The sequence below is a fragment of the Chiloscyllium punctatum genome, chromosome 44, assembly GCF_047496795.1.
Source record: "Chiloscyllium punctatum isolate Juve2018m chromosome 44, sChiPun1.3, whole genome shotgun sequence".
Taxonomy (NCBI): domain Eukaryota; kingdom Metazoa; phylum Chordata; class Chondrichthyes; order Orectolobiformes; family Hemiscylliidae; genus Chiloscyllium; species Chiloscyllium punctatum.
This window is the reverse complement of record NC_092782.1, coordinates 27,497,914-27,519,763: the sequence shown is the minus strand read 5'-3', so window position 1 is coordinate 27,519,763 and position 21,850 is coordinate 27,497,914. Positions and strand designations below refer to the sequence as shown.

Below are 21,850 nucleotides of genomic sequence, written 5' to 3'. Positions count from 1 at the left end.
AAAGTGTAAATATTAATGTCCAGTCTAATGTGGGCCATCAATTAGTTGTGAGGTAGTACCGAGAAGGACTATATGGAATATTCTGATCAACAGAATATAACAGTGTCCAAATGCCAGTGATCTTTTGTAGGTTCTATGTTTCACCCTCTCACTTTGCATTATTCCTTCCTAAAGTACTATATCCAAATATGCAGATAACATTAAACTAAGGGACATAATAAATGTAATTTAGAGCATAAAGCTACATTGGAATGCAGACCAATCAAGTGGGCAAGTGTGCAGATGGAGATTAATCTGGGAAAGGTTGAACAGGTGGGTCTATACTCATTAGTATTTAGAAGAATGAGAGGTGATAAGTGACACAAAGATTCTGACAGCATTTGAAAGGGGGGATATCAGGGGGATGTGTTTTGCTGAACTAAGATACATAGCTTAAGGGAAAGAGTTCATCCTTTCAAAACAGAAATGAGTTTTTTTTTGTGGGTGAGGGTTATTAGCATGTAAAATTCTCTTCTCCAGAAAGCAGTACTGGCTGGGTCATTGAGTTTAATCAAGGTGGCATTCGATTTCCTTTTTACAGTAAAGAGAGTCAAAGATTACTGATGGGAGCGCAGGATATGTTGCACAGTCAAGGAATTGCAGTTGAGGCCATAATTAGATTATTCTTGATTTATCTGAATGGCATAGCAGGCTCTAAGGTCCTGCTAATTCCTTATCTAATCACATGAAAATACTATCGCTAATTAATAGAGATGTCCAAGTTACAAGTTGAGCTGCAAAACCTAGATGCAAGTAAGTATTATAGCATATCAGAGCTACTATTTACTTATGTCCTTAAATTTATTAAACCACAAAGAAAATGTTTAAATATATTTGAATTTATTCCTTTAAAACTGGACAGGCCCAACTTTTTATGTACATTACTGTCAAAAGTAGATACATGTGGTAATCTTTCAGGAATCCAAGAATATCTCATTCAGAATATATTAGTAATTCACAGGTGTTGCTGGTTTTGCATCATCCAGGTCAGTATCCAACCAACGATACTTCCGATGACGTCGTACAACTTCAATTGCTTTTAGTTCAATAGGTGTTGGGGTAATTCCCAAGTCCTCCAGACCAGGAAGGTCAGGGTATTTAAAGTCTGTGATGTGCAACTAAAATAAATTCATAAACAGACAGATAGGACAAAGTTATTTCAGTACTCCAGAAACTGATTCATTGAAATGTTTGCATTGTGTAAATCTTCTCTCAATTATGCTACCTTTTTAAAAAGACAAATTTAATTGAAGTATTAAATTTAAATAGGAAAACTTCCAATAAATAATTTGTATAGAGCCTAAAGTTAAGAAATATCGTACATTTCTTAAAAAGACTGAACAGCTGCAAAATTCCAGGGCTGTTGGGAAATACAATATCCCAACATTAAATCCAGGGCTGATGAAACTGGATTTGGAGTAACAATGCACTCTCTCATTGTTACTCTGGTCCTCAAATGTCCAACTGGGAATCAAAGATAATGTAGCAGTTGGTCAGGGGAGTGGAGATGCATTGAGATTTGGGAGAGGGAACCCTGGAATTTGAAGGCAGTTGTGGCTCAAAATGGATTTCTCCTCTTTCGCACTATTTCCCCTCTTTCCCTGCTCATGAATGGCTTCCTGATTCTTGGACTTTTGTACACCAGTTAAACACAAGAAAGATTTTCAATCACTGGGAATCTAACCAGTAGAAAATAAATGCAGAAAAATGAGTGGAAATAATGTCATCAGAATATCTCAGTCAAACTTCCAGGAATGCTTCAACTAGAGTTAGCAACCCAAGGCCTGACCTCAGGGCACATTTAAGCCTAATGATATGAAATTAGAATAGTTTGGATCATTACAGTTGGAGTGTATATTTATTGCACTAGGCAGAGGTAACAGGAAACTTTTTATTATATGAAAAGTATGCTTGGTAATCTCCATGAGCAACACAGTAGATAATTTACTATTTTAAAATTTAAATCCCACAAGCATTTCTTAGCATTTTCCAGCTCCAGAAATCACATATCCTCTTCAATGCACAGGCCATCATACTTTTGATATCCAAAGTATTAAACTGGCTCAAATTTTACATTCATAACCTGATAAATTATAGCAAAGTAGGGTGAGTTACAATTGAAAGAAGATGGATTACAATCTTTCTGCGGTAAAATCAAGTAGTGGACTTATAAAAGCTGGCAATGCACAATAATCATTAAATGAATTCTAATTTTGTTGAATTAATCACATTGATTAAAACATGTCTATTCTGCCGATATTACCCTTTGCCATCCATCCAAAGCAAAACAAAATTCTAAGAACTAATATATAGATTGGGAAAGTAACAAAATTCAAGATAATCTGATTATGTCACCCCTCAGTGAAATGAAGGAAATGTGACACCCATCTTAGCTCAGCAATAAACAAAAAGAAAATCACCCAATATTCTGGAGAGTGTCAGCTGACGGAGGAATGTTAAACCAAGGAGAAATTCCAATTCTTCAAAAAAGTGTTATTGGAATTAAATAGCAGTCTAGGTCAAGTATTCACAGCCGAGAATACAACTAAATACATTCTAAGATGATCTCAGTAAAGAAACTTGAACTGTTAATACAGAATTCAACATATGTCACACAGAATCATAATTGATGATGCATTTAACACACTTCTGAAGATACTTAAACAATAGTTTGACTTTTTTTACAATCCTGATTTAAAAATCCAATGTCACATGATCAAAAAAAGTAATGTACTAAGCAGAGCAAACACATACCCTATCCACTTTGTCACGAGACGTCCATTGATCAAAAGGACTCAGTTCAAAAAATCTTGCCAACAAACTGTAGTAAAGGAATAACAGCCATTTACTTGATTAACACCAAACAAACTGGTCACTGAGCATACACAATGTAGCATAAAACTACTCAAGCCCATTACACTGATTTATGGTGTGTTCTAAATCCACAATCTTAGATCCAAAACTCTGTTCCTTCTTTCAAATCAGTAAGATTTGTATGTGATGAAAAGCTGTTTTAACTGAATATAAACTAATTTGTACAACTGTAAAGCATTTATCCAGTTCTCTTTTAAGAGATTGTTGCATCTGCTTTCAGGAGAAAAGCTGAAGGACAAAGATCGAGGGAAGTGTACACAACAGCAATTTATATTTTTATGCCTTTAATGTAATGAAACATCATAAGTTGCAGGTTCTAAGTTTGCTCACTGAGCTGGTAGGTTTGTTCTCAGACGTTTCATCTCCATACTCGGTAAGATCAGTGAGCCTCTGATGAAGTGCTGGTGTTCTGTCCTGCTTGTTGTGTGTTTTGGTCTATTGTGGTGGGTGATATCACTTTGATTCTTTTTTGAAGAGGCTGGTAAATGGGGTCTAAATCGATATGTTTGTTAATGGAATTCCAGTTTGAATGCCAGGCCTCTAGATTCTCTAAAATCACAAATACCAAGATACACCATAGCAGCATTATCAAATAAAGTTGGCACTGAATCACAGCTGTCAGTCTCGCCAATTAAACTTTTGGTTAAAGATGATGATTCAGAAACTGCCTTAAAGGTGAAAGTGATAGAGTGGCAATGACATGTATAGAGGAATTCCGGAATCTGGGGCTTTAGCTATAGCCACCCATGGTGGAGCTATTAACACAGTCACCCAAGGCTGGAATTGAACCCAGGTTCCTGGCGCTGTGAGGCAGCAGTGCTAACCACCGAGTATGAACGCCACAAAGATGCATCAATCCAGCTACATCAATAGACAAGATTAAACCAGTTACAAAATGGGGGAGGTGAAGAAGAATCTTCTTGACCACCTGATCTAATAATTTTACCAGAGATGCACTGCTGTTGGACCAAGCAATGAAAAAAAGAGGATCAAGATAAAAGCAGGTAGGAATAGAGAATCAAAGCAGAAACCAGACACATTGTAATCCTGTATTTTTGTGCAACTTTGATGTCTTGGACAATTAGAAGGCTACAAATAGAAATTGAATATATTTCATTCATGGGATGTGGGCATCATTGGCTTGGCTAGCTTTTGTTAAACCATCATATTTGCTCTTGAACAGAGTGGCTTGCTCATAAATTCCGAGGGCAAAAACAGAGTCAATCACAATCACAAAGGCCAGACTTAGTAAGGATGACCAAAAGGGTTTTATTCAATTTTGGCTTTCATGACTTCCAAATTTCACTGCCATGCTAGGGTTCTGGATTGTCAATGTAGTGACATTAGCACTTACGCCATCGCCTCTTCCTTGTATACTAAGAATTTATCTTCGGCACTAAAAGTATTATATATTTTTAGTTTCTTCTTTTAATGTCAGATTGAAGCAAAAAACACACTTCATGAGTTCTACCAAACTTCTGTTCCCAAATTGTCACAGTAGGAAATGGTGAACTGTGCCTCCAATTGTTTTTTAAAATAAGAGAAAGAAAAAATTCTTGGAATTGGAAACTTAAAAGAATGTTCACTTTCAAATGTAATTTTAAAAAAATTGAAAAGATACACGAGCTACATAATTAAATAAAAACACCCCAATTAGGATATGAATTTGACCTTTAAAACAATGTGTAAATCTAGACATGAACCAGGTAATCCGAGAGGTACGCTTTACAAGCAAAAGTAACCAATTTAAAACTTTTTCCTTTCATAACAACTGATTCACAGTATCCTCTTAACTATCCCTGCTGCCAATTCCATCACTGTAATCTTATAACTTATACTCACTGATAGATAGGCCTTGGCATTGGGTATGAAACAAATGGCCGATGCATAACAGCATATATATATTTCACAAGGTCATGAAGAAGGTATCGATGAGGCCTGTTAAATAATAAAAATTATAAATACTGCTCAAGAACATAAAAGTCTCAACTCATCACCCATTACAGAGATAAAAAATTCCAACAAGCTTAATTTTGACTGAAATTAAAATCATATTGATGTTTACTACAAAATTAGTCACACTAGAATATATAAAATCACAATCTGTATTGTCAATTCCAAAACAAAGGATAATTACACCGAAGCAAAACATTCCCTCTAAGTTTGCACGGCCAATGCTAAAGCAATAGCTATGCTAAGCCTCCACACATGGCACACACAAAATTACTGAGCATGCGTGGTCATGCAAAGAGAAATGAAAAAAAAGCCATGCACTTAAATAAATTGTTCCTCAATCTGAAAACATTATGTTGCTGTATTTTGGTTTATTACAATTCATAACCAGTTGAGCAAGCACTCATCTAAATCTATGCTTATGTTCAAACTCCTGCCACAATGAATGTTGGAACACATCCAAGGAGAAGGAAGGTGCCAAAGCTGCAGCCTTGGGTTACTGCCAAAGTGATCAAATGGTGATTGGAAGATAGTCTGTTGAAAGCTGATGGATATTTTGGGACAGGTAAGAATAGGACTAAGATACTGTGGTGGACAGCAACGCAAAAGAGAAAGGAGGAAACCAATAGACAATCACGTGAACAGCTGAGACAGGAAGGGCAGAATGATTCTATTCTCGCAGTATTATGTTGTTGAATTTGACTAGGGCAATTCTCGTGCTGTGGACAGAACAGAAAACAGACTAAAAGGGATTTGAACATAGAGGTAATATTTTAGGACTCAAGTGAAGAAAGTGACGAGATTGAATGGTCCACAGATAAGTTGCTTTGAAGATAAAAGTGATAACAGTATTGTTAAAAGAAAGGATTAAAGTTTAAAGAAAGGAAGACTTTGATGATTAAAAGAATCCGATCTGGGAAAAATCAAGCATTGAGTCAAGCAGGAAATAATTTCCATGAGAACTGAGGAACAAAGTAGTGATGAGAAACAACACATCAAAGGTTGATCTGATAAGAGGGGTCAGGGAGAATTTGAGCAGGAGGAAGCTGAAGTAAATACTAACTTTAAAACTTACCCAACTATAATATATGATTTTCCACTGGAGTCAGGGTCTTTAATAGCACTTACAATCGCTTTGGCCACATCCACCACCTGTGTTATTAAGATAGAAAATTACACTTACATAATTGGTCAAATGAAATAATCAGGATTTTAAGTACCAACTAAACAATTTAAAACCATTTCTAATGTACATACATATACAGGTTGCTTTACAGTCTTCATGCCCATAGAAATAAGGGGTGTGGCACGTCCAAACCAACGCATATCTAGAAAAAAAAGCCACAATATCCAATGGTGTCCTCAAAAAGTAGTAAAATATTTTTGTACTGAACATAATGACAAGCTGACAATTTGCATATACAATTTACTCTTCATGCCTTCATTTCATTTAATAGTAAAATAAAATATTACATACTTACGTGGAAACATTTTCTTTGTATTCAAGTTCTAATCCAGGCTCTTACTGCTAAATGATTTCTCACCTGGACTGTCTTTAAAAAATGTGAACTGAAATTTAAGAATATCGACCTTTCCCTTGCCTACTATTAGTTCTAACCTCAAAATTCAAGGGTTCCATGTCACAATTTTTCATGCTCCAATTTATACAGACTGGGCCTTTATTGTCAGTTAATATCTGCTGGTTTGTTTTATAATATTTTTGTATGTATTTTTGTGTCCAATGTTTTTGCTCCATTATTATTAGCCATTTAGCTGCTGTGCCAAGTACACTGGTATACAGTTTAATTCTATCTAGAGTGATTCAATAAAGATGTTGACAGTCTCATCCAGTGAATCAGCTTCACTAAGAATAGCCTTCTGAAGCATGTACCAGTTTCTCACAGAACACATTTTTCAGACTGATAAGAAGTCCATTGTCACAAATCACTAACTTTATGCATTATAGTCATATCATGTCTGAGTCTTGCTTAGCTACAGATGAAAATCTCTGTTGTATAAAGATGCACAATTAATTCTCACTTTAGTAAGGCAGTCAGCACTGATTTGTGAGAGACAAATAGATTCTATGATGAAATAACAGAAGGTTGATAAAGATAGGGAAGTAGCTATTGTACATATGAACTTTAAAAAGGCATGTGATAAAGTGCTATAAACAGAATGAAAAAGCACAGTATCAAAAGTAGCAGTGATAACATTAGCGATCACGAGTTAAGGGTCAAGCAGAGAATAGTGGTGATTGTTTTGTTTTCTGACTGAACAGATGCATTGACGGGGTTGGTATTAGGAAAATTGCTGCCGTATAAATGAATGTGGGAACGGTGAAAATGATTATCAAGTTTATGATGAAACAAAACTTGGCAACGTAGTAAATAGTGAAAAGGACAGCTGCAAGAGGCTGTGGAGACACTGGTGAAATGAGCAGACATATGGTTATCTGTGAAATAATGAACTTTCTGAAAAACAGTGAGAGTAACAGTACAACATTCGTGGGGTTTTGACTCACCTTGACTACATCTGAATGGCTTGCCAGGCCATTTCTAAGGCAATCATTTTTAAACTTTCAAACAAGTATGGAGATTTGCTTCACTAAAAGAAAAACCTGTGAACCAGATTTGTTCTTACCACAATCCAGGAGATCCATGTTTACCATTAATGATGCCAGCTTTTCATTGAATATTTATTGCATAAATTGAATTTAAACTTCTAGTGCTAACGATGAGTTGGACTCCTACCTCTGGTTTTAACAATCTGCGCATCTAGACTCATAGTCCTAAAAGTAGTGTGCTGCATCCCAGTTATCCAGAGAAATTGTTCTAAAGGAGAATCATCTCAGTTTTTCAGAGATGGTTATCGAATGTATTCAAAATCGAGGGCTTTTAATAAGTTGATAAAAGCAGTGAAGTAGATGTATATGTGGATAATCAAAAGGCCTGTGATAAAGTGCTGCAAAACAGACCCAAAAAAAAGGCATACATATCAAAGGGGCACTGATAACATGGGATATCATTAGTTAAGGTTGAGGCAGAGTTTCCTTTCAGTGCCGCCTTGTCATTCTCAAACTTCGAAAGTAGCTACCAAGAGGGCACTGCAGGATGCAAAATACAGTTACCTGCACATCAGCATCAGTTTATTTTGTTCTCATATCCACAATCTCTCCCACTCCTTAGCTAGAAAAAATTTGGAAGGAAAATTTTGAAGAATTCTTTTCATACAAAACAGTTATAGGGATCTTCAAAGTACCACTTAAGAAGATGGAGTAATCAAATTCCATAGAAATTCTAAAAAGGGACGTGGACAAGAATTTAAAGTGAACTAATTTGGAGGTAAGAGAAAAGTCTGGGTGCGGGCTTAAATTGGACAACTCTTTGAAAGAGTCAATACAGGCACAAAAGGTATGATTCTGTACGTAAATATGTACAAAGTTTCCAAATAAAACACTTGCCCAAACATTAATAATTCACAAAATGTGAACTGAAATCGAAAGCACATTATGCTTACAAAAGAAACTCTTACTTGCAAAATAGTTGAGGAATTTGTCCTCTCTTCCAAAAATTTCAGACGGTTTGATGATGATAGAACCTGGGAATTCTTCCCGCACAACCTTTTCTCCAACAGCCTGCCAGAAAACATTCAAAACAAGTGCATTTCCACTTTGTTCTGTGGATTTTGATATTACAGCTGGAGGTTCTAACTTCCAAGATGTCACGTTCTTCCTACCTTTGTTCTTAATAGTTTTGAAACACTCTTCATGTGTGCATTCAGATGAGAAACATGGATTAATTTTTCAACTCCAGATTCACTGCATGCACGAGCAATATCCTGTGCAATTTTGACATTAACATCCTCATACTTGAAGTTCCTAAAATATTTAAACATTGATACATAACAGAAAATAAAATTTGCATTATTTTTGGCTGTCATTGTCAAAAATCTCCAAATAAACATTATACACAGAGTAAAGGTGAACATAGAGTGATGGAGTCACACAGCACAGAAACAGATGATTTGGTCCAACCAGTCCATGCCGAACGTAATCCTAAACTAATCTAGTCCCACCTGCCTGTTCATAGTCCATATCCCTCTAAACCCTTCCCTATTCATGTACTTATCCAAATGTCTTTTAAACATTGCAATTGTGCCCAAAGCCACCACATCCTTAGGAAGGTAATTCCACATGGGAACTACCTCAAATAATTTTGCCCCTTGTCTGTTTTAAATCTCTCTTCACTCATCTTAAAGTCCATCCCCTAGTCTTGAAATCCCCCGTCCTAGAGAAAAATTATGAGCCCTATCTATACCCCTCATTATTAAGGTCGCCTCTCAACCTCCAATGCTCCAGCGAAAAAAGGTCCCAGCCTTTCTTTATATCTGAAACCTTCCACACCCAGCAACATCCTGGTAAATTTCTTCTGAACCATCTGCAGCTTAATAATATCCTTCCTATAACTGGGCGACCAGAACTGGACACAGTATTCCAGAAGAGGCCTCACCAATGTCCTGTACAACCTCAAAACAACTCCCCAACTCCTAAACTCAGAGGAATGAGCAATGAAGGCAAGCGTGCTAGACACCTTTTTAATCACCCTGTTTATATGTAACACACACTTCAAAGAATTATGTGTTGAACTTAGGAGAATGGAGTAAAGTCAGATATCCAAAGCACGGAAAAAGACCTTATAAGCCCCTCAAGTCTGCACTAGTCAAAATTTTCAAGCACTGAACCCAGAGCTTTGTTTGCCTTGGCATCGAAAATGACATCTAAATATTATCACTCCCCCTCTTACAAGCACCAAGTTTCAATTCCCATCACACTCTGGATGAAAATATTTTCCTTACATCCCCTTTAAACCTTCTGACCCTTATTTTAAATATATGCTACCTTTTCATCGAATCCTCCAGCAAAGGGAAAGTTTCTCCAGTCTAACCTGTCCATGCCCACCACAATCCCACATGTCTCAATCATGTGCCCCCTCAGTCTCTCTGCTCTTCCTTCGGTCTCCTTTGGAGAAAATAGAAACAGAATTTGTGCTGGAGACAGAAGAGGCTCCATGTTTGGAGGCAAATGTAGCTAATTCACAACAGAAAAATCTGTTAAATGGTTTAACAAGCCATGAAAGTGTCAAGATGTGTGGCAGTGAAGCAAAATTGGATATTGTCCACACCTTCACGGAAAATGGCCACATTTGTAAACAGCATCTGCTTCTGCTTGCTCCCATTTGTTTATCAGTAGCTAAAGTTAAACGTAATAGAGTCACAGAGTCATAGAGATGTACAGCATGGAAACAGACCCTTCAGTCCAACCCATCCATACCGACCAGATATCCCAACCCAATCTAGTCCCACCTACCAGCACCCAGCCCTCCAAACCCTTCCTATTCATATACCCATCCAAATGCCTCTTAAATGGTACAATTGTACCAGCCTCCAGCACATCCTCTGGCAGCTCATTCCATACACATACTACCCTCTGCGTGAAAAAGTTGCCCCTTAGGTCTCTTTTATATCTTTCTCCTCCCACCCTATACCTATGCCCTCTAGTTCTGGACTCCCCAACCCCAGGGAAAAGACTGTCTATTTATCCTATCCATGCCCCTCAATGTTGTAAACCTCTATGAGGTCACCCCTCAGCCTCCAACACTCCAGGGAAAACAGCCCCAGCCTGTTCAGCCTCTCCCTGTAGCTAAAATCCTCCAACCCTGGCAACATCCTTGTAAATCTTTTCTGAACCCTTTCAAGTTTCACAACATCTTTCCGATAGGAAGGAAACCAGAATTGCATGCAATATTCCAACATTAAGACCAGAAATTTAGCATCTGGGGAAATTATGGCCAGTTTTGCATTTTGTCTTTATACAGTATTGTAAACTGGCTGATAGCTATTCAGCAGTGCACATTACATTTCTCCCATTATAATGACTGTGGGTCAATTGGTGGCATTTCCGCCTCAGTCAGAAGGTTGTGGGTTCAAGTCACACATTAAAACTGGGACACAAATAAGTTCTGATATTTCAGCGTAGCGCTGAAGAAGAGATGTAATTCAGAACTAAGGCTTCATCTGCCCTCTCCATGGGTGTTAAAGATTCCACAGCACTATTTTGAACAGCATTTAGAGAAACATTCCTCCCCCAAAAAAAAGCATCACAGAAAAAACAAGATTATCTGCCCATTATCATATTGCTGTTTGCAGGAACTTGCAATGTGAGGATTGATGGCCACATTTCCAGCAATAGCAAAGTAATCGCAACAGATACTGCACTAGCTGGAAAGCATTTTAGAATGCCTGTAGTTACATGCAAGTGCAACTTTTTAGTTTTATTTCTTTCTGGACAAGAAGGCCCCATTTTTTAAAAAGTTGCTGTGTGCAGAGTTGAGTAAAATCATCCAAAGATGTTTGAAAGCTGTTGTGATTTCTATCTGTTGAAGTAATCTTGTGAAATCTCAGACCAGTTTTAGTCAGTGCCTTGAAAAGAGGTGGATGACTAACACAAATCTTACTCTTGCAGCAGCCCATTGGGGCTGGTTCTACATTTTTCATTAGGTAAAGGTTCCCAGATCAGAAACAAAAAGAAAGGATCCTAACGTGTGGTATATAAATTACACCCTAAAACAATCAAGTTAATATAGTAAAACAAATAATGTTTGTTCTGACTCCGGTTAAAATTGATGCTTACCATGTTTCCCATTCACGTCCAACAAGATTAACAACAACATTGGAATGTTCCACAGCTCGTCTGGTGGAATCTATATCTCTAGGATTCCAGTCCTGACAATCAAATTAATCATATTAGAAGATTAAAATACAGCTTTTGAGACATTAATGTCCACCGGTGTCAATCATGGCAATCCACCCCTCAAGACTAATGCAACTTAGTATATTTGCATTTTCATTTCTTATTTGGTGGTTTCAGCTACTTAATTTCTTAGTGGTGGATATGTGCAAGGGGATTCTTTAATAGGACAGCCTCCTTTTGGCTAGATCAGTCCTTTGCGGCTCCTTAAATTGCAGCAATTTAATATACTTGTTATTTCAATCAGTTTCTTAGATTCAAAGTGTTTCCAACATGTAGACTGCATATATTTCCCAATCGTTCAAACCGGCTTCTTTTCTTTTACATTAAATCAGTGAATCATCAATTCAATATCATTTTCATACATTTAAGCACATTACCTTCACATCAGTTTACAACAGGACATTAGTCCAAATCCAAAACATTGACACACTAACTAGATAAGTTAAGAAAATTTGAGTGTTGCTTTTCCAGTTTAGAAAGTGAGTGACACACTCACACATTGCTACTTCTCCCAGAACAGCTCAATAATTTTGCCTTCAGCTGTGTAGAGATGTGTTTGATTATGGTTTGCCCCTTATAAGTTCATTTAAACCTGGTAATTCAGCATCAGCTGAAATCGCAGTACAAACTTGTGCTAATATCTTAAATGTATTTTTGATAACTCTCTAAAGATATCTACGAGTTACACATCAGTAACAGTATTTGAGACTCACAAGAAAGGTCATCTGTCCCAAGTCACCCATGACTCTGAGATGATTGACATCATATGGATCACAGCGATGTGGTATCACTACCTGAGAACCAATTCGCCCTGAAAAGATTGAATTATGTATTAAACAAACCTTTAATATACAAAATAAAATTTCCGAGTATCATCTGCGTCACAGCTGTTGCATAAAAAGCCCAAAACAATTCTAAGTTCAGACACCAAACTGGGGACTACTTGAGAAACTTAGCATGTAACTACAGAAAGTTTCTTTTAAAAAATGTAAGAAATAATTTCTAATTATATTCAATCATGGAGTTAAAGTTATTCAGCACACTGAAATAATCCTCTATTACATTAACAACGACATCAAAGCTACCCCCTTAAAAAGAAGTCCTTCTAATAGACGATTTGATAGAATTTTATAAATTAATGAGAAGTATAGATAGAGTAAATGATTTTGTCTTTTCCCTAGGATGGGGGATTTCTAGGAGGCACATTTTTAAGATGAGAGATTTTTTAAAAAGCATGAGGCAAATTGTTTAAAACAGAGGGTGGTTCGCATGTGGAATGAAGTTCCTGAGGAAGTGGTGGATGTGGGTACAATTAAAACTTTTAAAAGACATTTGGATAGATACATAGGAAAGATGTGGAGGGATGTGGACCAGAAGCAAGCAGGCAGATGGACTAGTTTAGTTTGGGATTATGTTTGGCATGGACTGTTGGACCGAATAGTTTCTTTCCGTGCTGTATGACTCTTTACCAACTCTTTTATTGCCTCTTCCTTGTAGTTAGTTTCTCTGTAAACATACGTCATCCAACCATACAGAGATCAATCCTTTCTGCTGGCCTCTGGTTTTCCTTCTGGATAAGATCTCTACAGCTTTCTAATTCTGATCAAATAGCTGAAATATTGACTTTTTTTGCTGTATGTCACTTTCTAAAAGTGAACGGTTTGTCTTTATGTGGCATTTTTAGTTGGTCTTTGCAAACATTTTAAAGGTCTCTTCATCTTTAAATACTGTCCTGCTTTGAGACACACAGGAAAGTGGATGCAATGTCATATCATTTGACTTTTTTTTCCCCTGAGTTATCTTATTGTTAAGATAGCTAACATTTTCATAAACAGAAATCGCTGGAAAAACTCAGCTGGTCTGGTTGCATCTGTGGAGAGAAAGCAGAGTTAACATTTCGGTCTAGTTACCTTCCTTAAGAACACAGGGGTTCATAGATTGACAGGGGGTATAAGGTGACAGGTAATCTAGTGTGAGGGTTGGGTAGGTCAGGTGAAAGTGATTGGGAGGGCTCCAGTGGTTAGTTGGAGGGATCCAGTTTTATAGTTAGACAAGACTTAGTAGGTGACTTTTTCAGAGGGCTCCAGATGCCTGGTATTTCAGTTTTCCAACACCTACAATATCAGCTCTTTAGAACATTGTTAAAGAGTTCCTCAAACTTTTAAAATGAAGGCTAAATGAAGAACCCTAAAAAAGTAAATACCAAGGAATTCAAAGATTGTAATCAATGAAACTTTACAACACTTGCAACAAAGGGGAAAATTACAGTCAATCATTCTCAACAATTAGAAATCTGAGAGTGAGACCTTATGCTATTTATGCAACCACTTTCTATAATGATTACAACTGCTACAGTGAAGCTACAGCAAATATGATTATACCCACCTTTAAAGTTTATAAATTGGGAGTTTGGGAATATTTTTAAATAAAACAAAATTACTATGTAGCCTTATGTTATATTGTGTTTTCCCATCATACCTTCAGAATCTGAACCTCTATTGCTTCAATTATGTATTTTCATGGCTTAAATTACATAAAATGCTGAAATAAATCGATATTTTTAGTGCCTCACTCACAACTCAGTTATTTATAAATTTTCTATCAATTTGATGTATGAAACAAATCTCAAATCGCAGGCTTGGTATTGCAGCATTCACAACTAGAAATCCTTTGCACTGTACTAATTGAAAATAACATTTTATTTCACAAAAGCTGAAGAAAATATTAAGTAAAAACTTGATTAGAAAATAAATATTCATAATCCCTACTGTAAGACAATATTAAAATATGTAATGGATCTTACCAAGCCTATTCACCACATATCGTCCAAGAAATCCAGTTGCCCCAAAAACCGTGGCCACAATCCCACTAAAGGATGAACGTCCACCTTTACCACGAGGAATGGGAGGGTGATGGATCTTCCTTTTCTGAATCAGAATGGACACGGAGGCTAAACCTGGTGAAACAGAACCTGAAAGACAACACAGCTATCATGACATGATATGCAACTGACAATTAACATTTAAAAGGGAACATTGTCTACATGCCAATTTTACATATTTGAAATGGAACAAATTATGAAAACATGAACAGGAGCAGATGTTGACCATTCAGTCTCTTTAGCATACTCTGCCATTCAATGACATCATGGTTGATCTTGTGTTTTAAATTTCACATTTCTACTTATTTTGATAATCTTTGATTGCTTTGCCTAACAATGACTTAAAATATTCAATGACCCCCCACCTCCCACCATTTTTTTTTTTTTAAGTGTTACACAGAGGTGAACCTTTTCTGTTAACTAAACCAAACACCTAAAAAAGTTTGCCTCACCTTGTAATCTATTAAAATATGAGTGATAGAGAACTCCAAATTCCACTATTTAAAAGAAAATTACAACATTTTCTAACTCTAAAAGTAAACATTAAACAAAAACTATTCAAAATCTCTTAACTACTTATAATCTGACTCCAACTCTATAAAACATACATATGCTATTCCAATTAAACATTTATTAAAATTACATTAACTTAATCTCAAAATGAGAGTCTCTGTCTTCTTTTGTATCTTTACTCCTCTGGCTGCTGGTCTCCCTGGGTCGTCTTCTTCCTTCTTACTGCAAATAGGCTTTACATGAAAAAGATAACTTTTCACAGAAAGGGTTTTTTCTGACTTCTTTAAGAGCATGATGATACATTGGCATTTATCTTTCCCGCCGTTTCTCTCCTTACAGTAGTTGCTTTCTGACCAATTTTCAAACTTTCCGCATTCTTATATCCCTGCAACATCAGATCGTCTCATTGGTTTGATGTTGGCAAAACAATAAATTCAAACTCTATTGGGTTTCAGTATCGTAGCACACAATTTAAACTGATTGGTTAAATACGAATTGTTGTCAAACAGCAACATAAACTCAGGTATTCACTTCATAGTCAAATGTTACATATTTTCTATTTTCTATTTTCCAGTACACTCTGGGATTGCCATCCAGTCGTATACACAGGTGCTTTTAACCTCAGTTCAGAACAGCATTCTCTCTCTCAGAGGTATAATTCACACCCTCAACTTCATAACATAAGGCACAGCATTCCAAATCCATACAACATTAAGAGTGAAAAAGTCTCATCTATTCTTAAACAGCAATCCCTAATATTAAAACAATATCCCCTAATTCTGGACTCACCCACAAGAGGAAACACCCTTTTCCTTGTCCACCTTGTCAAGACCTTTCAGGATCTTATACAATTTAAATCAAGTCACCGTGCACTCTTCTAAACTCCAGTGGAAACAAGCCCAGCACGAACAACCTAATCTCAAAACTAGCCATTTGGATACAGAACTAGCTCGAAGGTAGAGACAGATGGTGGTGATGGAGGGTTGCTTTTCAGACTGAAGGCCTGTGACCAGTGGTGTGCCACAAGGATCAGTGCTGGGTCCACTACTTTTTGTCATTTATATAAATGACTTTGGTGTGAGTCTAAGAGCTATAGTTAGTAAGTTTGCAGATGACACCAAAATTGGAGGTGTAGTGGTCAGCGAAGAAGGTTACTTCAGATTACAATGGGATCTTGATCAGATAGGCCAACAGGCTGAGGAGTGGCAGATGGAGTTTAATTTAGGTAAATGAGAGGTGCTGCATTTTGGAAAAGCAAATCAGGGCAGGATTTATACACTAAATGGTAAGGTCCTTGGGAGTGTTGCTGAACAAATAGACTTTGAGTGCAGGTTCATAGTTCCTTGAAAGTAGAGTCACAGGTAGATAGGATAGTGAAGGCGGCGTTTGGGATGCTTTCTTTTATTGGTCAAACTATTGAGCATAGGAGTTGGGAGGTCACATTGCAGCTGTACAGGACATTGGTTAGACTACTTTTTGAATATTTCATGCAATTCTGGTCTCCTTCCTATTGGAAGGATGTTGTGAAACTTGAAAGATACAGAGAAGATTTACAAGGATGTTGCCGGGGATGGAGGATTTGAGCTATAGGGAGAGGCTTAATAGGCTGGGGCTGTTTTCTTGGGATTATTGAAGGCTGAGAGGTGACCTTAAAGAGCTGTATAAAATCATGAGGGACATAGGATAGGATAAACAGACAAGGTATTATTCCTGGGATTTGTGGGGGGAGTCGAGGGCATAGATTTAGGGTGAGAGTGGGCAACTTTTTCACACAAAGGGTGGCGTGTATTTGGAATGAGCTGCCAAAAGAAGTGGTGGCGGCTGGTGCAATTACTGCATTCAAAAGGCATCTGGATGGATTTATGAATAGGAAGGGTTGAGGGACATGGACCAAGTGCAGGCAAACGAGACTAGGTTAGTTAAGATAATTAGTCAGCATGGACAAGTTGGATCAAAGGGTCTGTTTCCATTTTGCATGTCTCTACGAGTCTGACTCCTCCTCATTCTAGGAGTCAATCTAACAAACGTCCTCTAAACCGCTTCCAATGCATTTACATGCTTCCTTAATAAAAGGACCAAAACGAAATGGTCTCATCATTGCCCTTTATAAGTGAAACAAAACATCCTTACTTTCATTTCAATTTCCCTTATAACAAGACAGTCGCTACCTGTGGCTGATACAAGAACATAAACAGGTTGAACAAATATTTAAAACAAAAGCATTTTTTTTGATCAGTCATGTTGGAAATCAGTTCAACTTTCATAAAATGTCTTACAACCAATTTTTTCAAATTACATATCAAATATCCAAACAATATTTTGCATAATGATGCAGTAACCCAAAGCTTTTCATCAAAATTAAATTAGTAACCTTTGACAATGAAGGAAACCACTCGAATAATGCAGAGCTCAAAACATCACCATAATGAAACCTGCTTGATTCAATATGAAATCATTTCTAACATGGTTTTTTTTTCAGAATAAAACATTAATTTTTGTGATAACAAGTCAAAGTTTCAGAATACAAATTAATAAGAATCCAAAACTCAACACAATTAATTCATGTGCTGATTTTAACAGGTTTGACTGATCTGCTAATAGAAATTGCTGACCTGACTCCTAATGCATTAATTCTAATTTCTAATTCCACATGCCTCTCATTATTCACCTCATTTGTTCTTTCCTTCACCCCTCTCATTCTTCAAGTGGTCTCTGAACAGATTAATGACTAGAAATTCACAATCACACACATTTACATGATTTACCTGTGTTATATCTAATTTGATAGCAACCTTTTATTCCAAAGTTGGTGAATACCCTTATCTAATGACAGGACTCAACCAGCTCAATCCTGTATGGCACATTTCATATCTCTGACAGAACAAAAGGTGCATGTTGCCATGGTCCACCACTTCAAGCTCCCTGTTAACATCACCAAACTTTCCATCAACTACACACAACTATGACAAATACATTACGACTTGAACTCTAAGTTTTGTTTCCAGTGGAGTAACTGGCACACTTTCACCAAACGTTACATTTGATTGATGTATTACTCTCTACACAGAACAAATCAAGATCACCTTGGACTAACCTGTCTCACTACTCCAATCAGATTAAAAGAACAGCCAAAGAACATTATTATTAATCAAACTGGTAGCATGGTAATGAGGGAGTGACCTCCATTTCTAGATACACCTTAGAATTTAACGAAGAAACATCTCAAAGTGCTACACAAACAGTGAACATTTCAGTGTCTATTTATCACACAGCAAGATCTCACAAACCAATTGACACGAATGCTTTAGGCCAAGGCACAGAAAGAATTCACTACAAAACCGAAATCTACCCATCAATTCAAAACCCAGTGACAACTGAGTTGTCAGCGCTTCGCGATCTGAACTAAGACCCGTATCCAAAATGTTTGGAAACAGCATTACTCAAAGATGCGATTTGTATTATTACGTTATATCATTCTGTTACTCTTTGAAACTAATTTCCTATTTGTTTAAATTTGAATCGAGTATCTGTTAAAAGGCCTTCAGTTAACAATGTACACCTTGTCTGTGGGTGTACAAGAGCCCCCAGGGACCAGGAGCCGCGAGGAGACTAAAGCGAATAGCAGCGCTATTGGAGTTCCGACTTCGACATCAGGGGGAGAACGAAAAACCCACTAGACGAGAGTAAAATCAAAGGAATAAAACTGGGACGAAGACCGACCTGACATTGGGAGGACACGGGCCCGAGCCCAGACACCGCGACCCAAAACCGCCGCCATCTTGTGTCAGCTGATGCCAAACCGCCAATCAACAGCGAGCTGTGAAGAGGCGGGGTCACCAACCACCCACAAGAGGGCGCACGCGCAGTCTGATCAATAAGGTCACGGCATTGTAAAGCAACTGACCAATAAGGTGAGAGCATAACCCAATGACCAATAGGACGAGAGCAGCTAAACCCCGTTGACCAATAGGACCAATGGACCCTGAGTGGACCGTAAATCTTAACACACTCATCAGAGAAGGTCACAATTCACAGTTTATGTCTGTGTGTTGGAATGAGCCTCTGTAAATGTAACATTAATTTCTTCTCGTAAGTTTACTAAGTACCATATTAAATTGACCTATTTTCGAATAAATCCAGATACGTCTTTTTTTTCTAATCAATCTGTTCAGCGATGTTCACCTCTGGAGAAGGTGGAACTTCAATAACTGTTCTCCAATTGTACAACAGCTGCACCTCATTGGATACCCATACAAATAATTGTTAAATTGCTGAATTTGGGGGGGAAAAAAACTGGCGAACCCAAGTGCTACTGATCTGCTAATGTAATATATGTTGCAGGTGGTTAGTTTAGTTCAGTTGGCTGGATGGTTATTTTGTGATTTAGAATAATACTAATAACATGGGTTCAATTCCCACACTGGTTGAAGTTACCATGAAGAATTCTCCTTCTCAAATTCTCCCCTTGCTTGACGTGTGGTGATCTTCAGGCTAAGCCACCTCCAGTTGTTTCTATCTAATGAGACAGCAACCCTACTATCTGGTAAGACTATGCTTACTGTATCTTCACCTGTTTACATAGATTCATGTGACATAAGAGCAGAATTAGGCAATCCAGCCCATGTTTTAATATGGTTTCATTTCTCACTCAATCTAAAGCTTAGTGAGAGTTAAAAATGTTGGCATGAAGTTGAATCAATAGTTTTTATTCAGAACAGGACTGAGTTCTCGAACAAGAAAGAAACATCATGCAATGCCCAGGAAGGGACGCTCATCCAAAGGATATCTGGCATAAATCAAGGCATTCCTTCCAGGGAGCAAACTATGCAAATACAGGAGTCATGACGTGGACTGGGGTGGACAAAGTTAAAAATCACTCAACATTGGGTTATAGTCCAAAAGGTTTCTTTAGAAGCACTAGCTTTCAGAGTGCTGGACAGAAAGTTGGTGCTTCTAAATAAACCTGTTGGACTATAACCTGGTATTGTGTGATTTTTAACCAAATACAGGAGTTGTGTAACATAAAAATGAGGACAAAGTGAGAACTGCAGATGCTGTAGATCAGAGGCAAAAAGTGTTGCACTGGAAAAGCACAGCAGGTCAGGCAGCATCCGAAGAGCAGAATTGATGTTTTGGGCATAAGCTCTTCATTAGGAATATGGGGGGGCGTTGGGAGGGTGCGGGGATGTAGACTGAGAGATAAATAGAAGGGTAGTGGTGAGGTAGCTTGGAAGACAATAGGCAGATGCAGGTTGGGGGGGGGGGGTGATGGTGATAGGTCAGAGAGGAGAGTGTGGTGGATAGGTGGGAAGGAAGGTGTACAGGCAGGACAGTTCAAGAAGGTGGTGCTGGGTTGGAGGGTTGAATCTGCGAGGAAATGGGGGGAGGGGCAGAAATTTTCCTGCACATCCTCATCCTTTGCTCTTGATGTGGCCTCTTCTACATTGGGGTGGCAGGATGCCAACTCGTGGAATGTTTCTGGGACATCTCTGGGACACACACACCAAACAACCGCACCACTCTGTAGCCGACCACTTCAACTCCCCCTCCCACTCCACCAAGGACATGCAAGCCTTGGGACTCCTTATCCTCCCAATCCAAGTCACCCAACACCTGGAGGAAGAACATCTCATCTTCCGCCTTGGGACCTGCCAACCAGACTGCAACAACATCGATTTCACCAGTTTCCTCATCTCCCCTCCCCCCACCTCATCCCAGATCCAACTCTCGAATTCAGCAACACCTTCTTGAACTGTCCTACCTGTCCATCTTCCTTCCCATCTATCCCTTCCACCCTCCCCTCTGACCTATCACCATCATCCACTGCCTGCATCTACCTATCATCTTCCCTGCTACCTTACCCCCAACCCCTTATTTATCTCCCAGCCCCTTCCCTCCCCCCATTCCTAATGAAGGTCTTTTTCCCGAAACATTGATTCTCCTGCTCCTCGGATGCTGTCTGACCTGCTGTGTTTTTCCAGTGCCACACTTTTGGACTAACATAAAAATAACATTGATAAAAACAATGACTGCAGATGCTGGAAACCAGATTCTGGATTAGTGGTGCTGGAAGAGCACAGCAGTTCAGGCAGCATCCGAGGAGCAGTAAAATAACATTGCTGTGCCTGTACTATAAATATATTTTCAAATAGCAGAAATCAATTAAGCGTGTAGCACCTTGAATGCATTCTATGACTACTCTCCCCTCATGAGATTCCTCCATCCACTACCACACAAATGGTCCAGGACAAATTGGTGCTTCCTTTTAAGAAGTCTACAGTCTTTGAAGCCTTGGGAAATCAACTTCAGACGGTACTATATGTAAAAACTTGAGACTATATTTAGATCTTCAGAGAGTTGAAGCTGATTTGCAACAGACACTCTTTCAGAATCCAGTCCGAATTATTAGGGTAGCCTTTACCTGATTAGTGTTCAGGTTTTTGAAGCTGAGGTCAGAAATGTTTTGTTAGAGTGCTATTACTGGAGAATGATGAGGCTTGTTATTTTCCCACTTTGAATTAATATGAAACTGAATTTAGTTGGCAGGAAGATGAAAAATGAAAACTCCAGTGGAGTTTAGGGGATCTTTCCTCCTTTAGAGACTGTTGGATCACAATAGCGGACAATGCGGAGCCTTCTCTGATACCTAATCAAGCTCATCTTTGAGGAATTCCTACTTTTTCACTTCCTGGTGGGTAGAATGTGCAGAGTGATTGTGCTGAAGGACATTGTCTGATCAGTTCCTTTAGTCGAATGACTTCTGTAGTAGTATGCTTAAT

General features: G+C 38.0%; 1 protein-coding gene across 1 annotated transcript; it reads right to left on the bottom strand.

Annotated features, from left to right (window-relative positions):
- Positions 1-862: 862 nt before the first annotated feature.
- On the bottom strand, positions 863-18,904 carry ndufa9a (NADH:ubiquinone oxidoreductase subunit A9a). Its single transcript, XM_072562544.1, has 11 exons — positions 18,792-18,904; positions 14,481-14,648; positions 12,391-12,488; positions 11,558-11,649; positions 8,605-8,746; positions 8,401-8,503; positions 6,124-6,194; positions 5,942-6,018; positions 4,756-4,851; positions 2,794-2,860; positions 863-1,157 (listed from the first exon to the last, which is right to left on the bottom strand). Exons 1-11 carry the CDS (start codon positions 18,847-18,849, stop codon positions 987-989), a joined length of 1,143 nt encoding a protein of 380 aa, XP_072418645.1. The 5' UTR covers positions 18,850-18,904; the 3' UTR covers positions 863-986.
- Positions 18,905-21,850: the final 2,946 nt, after the last annotated feature.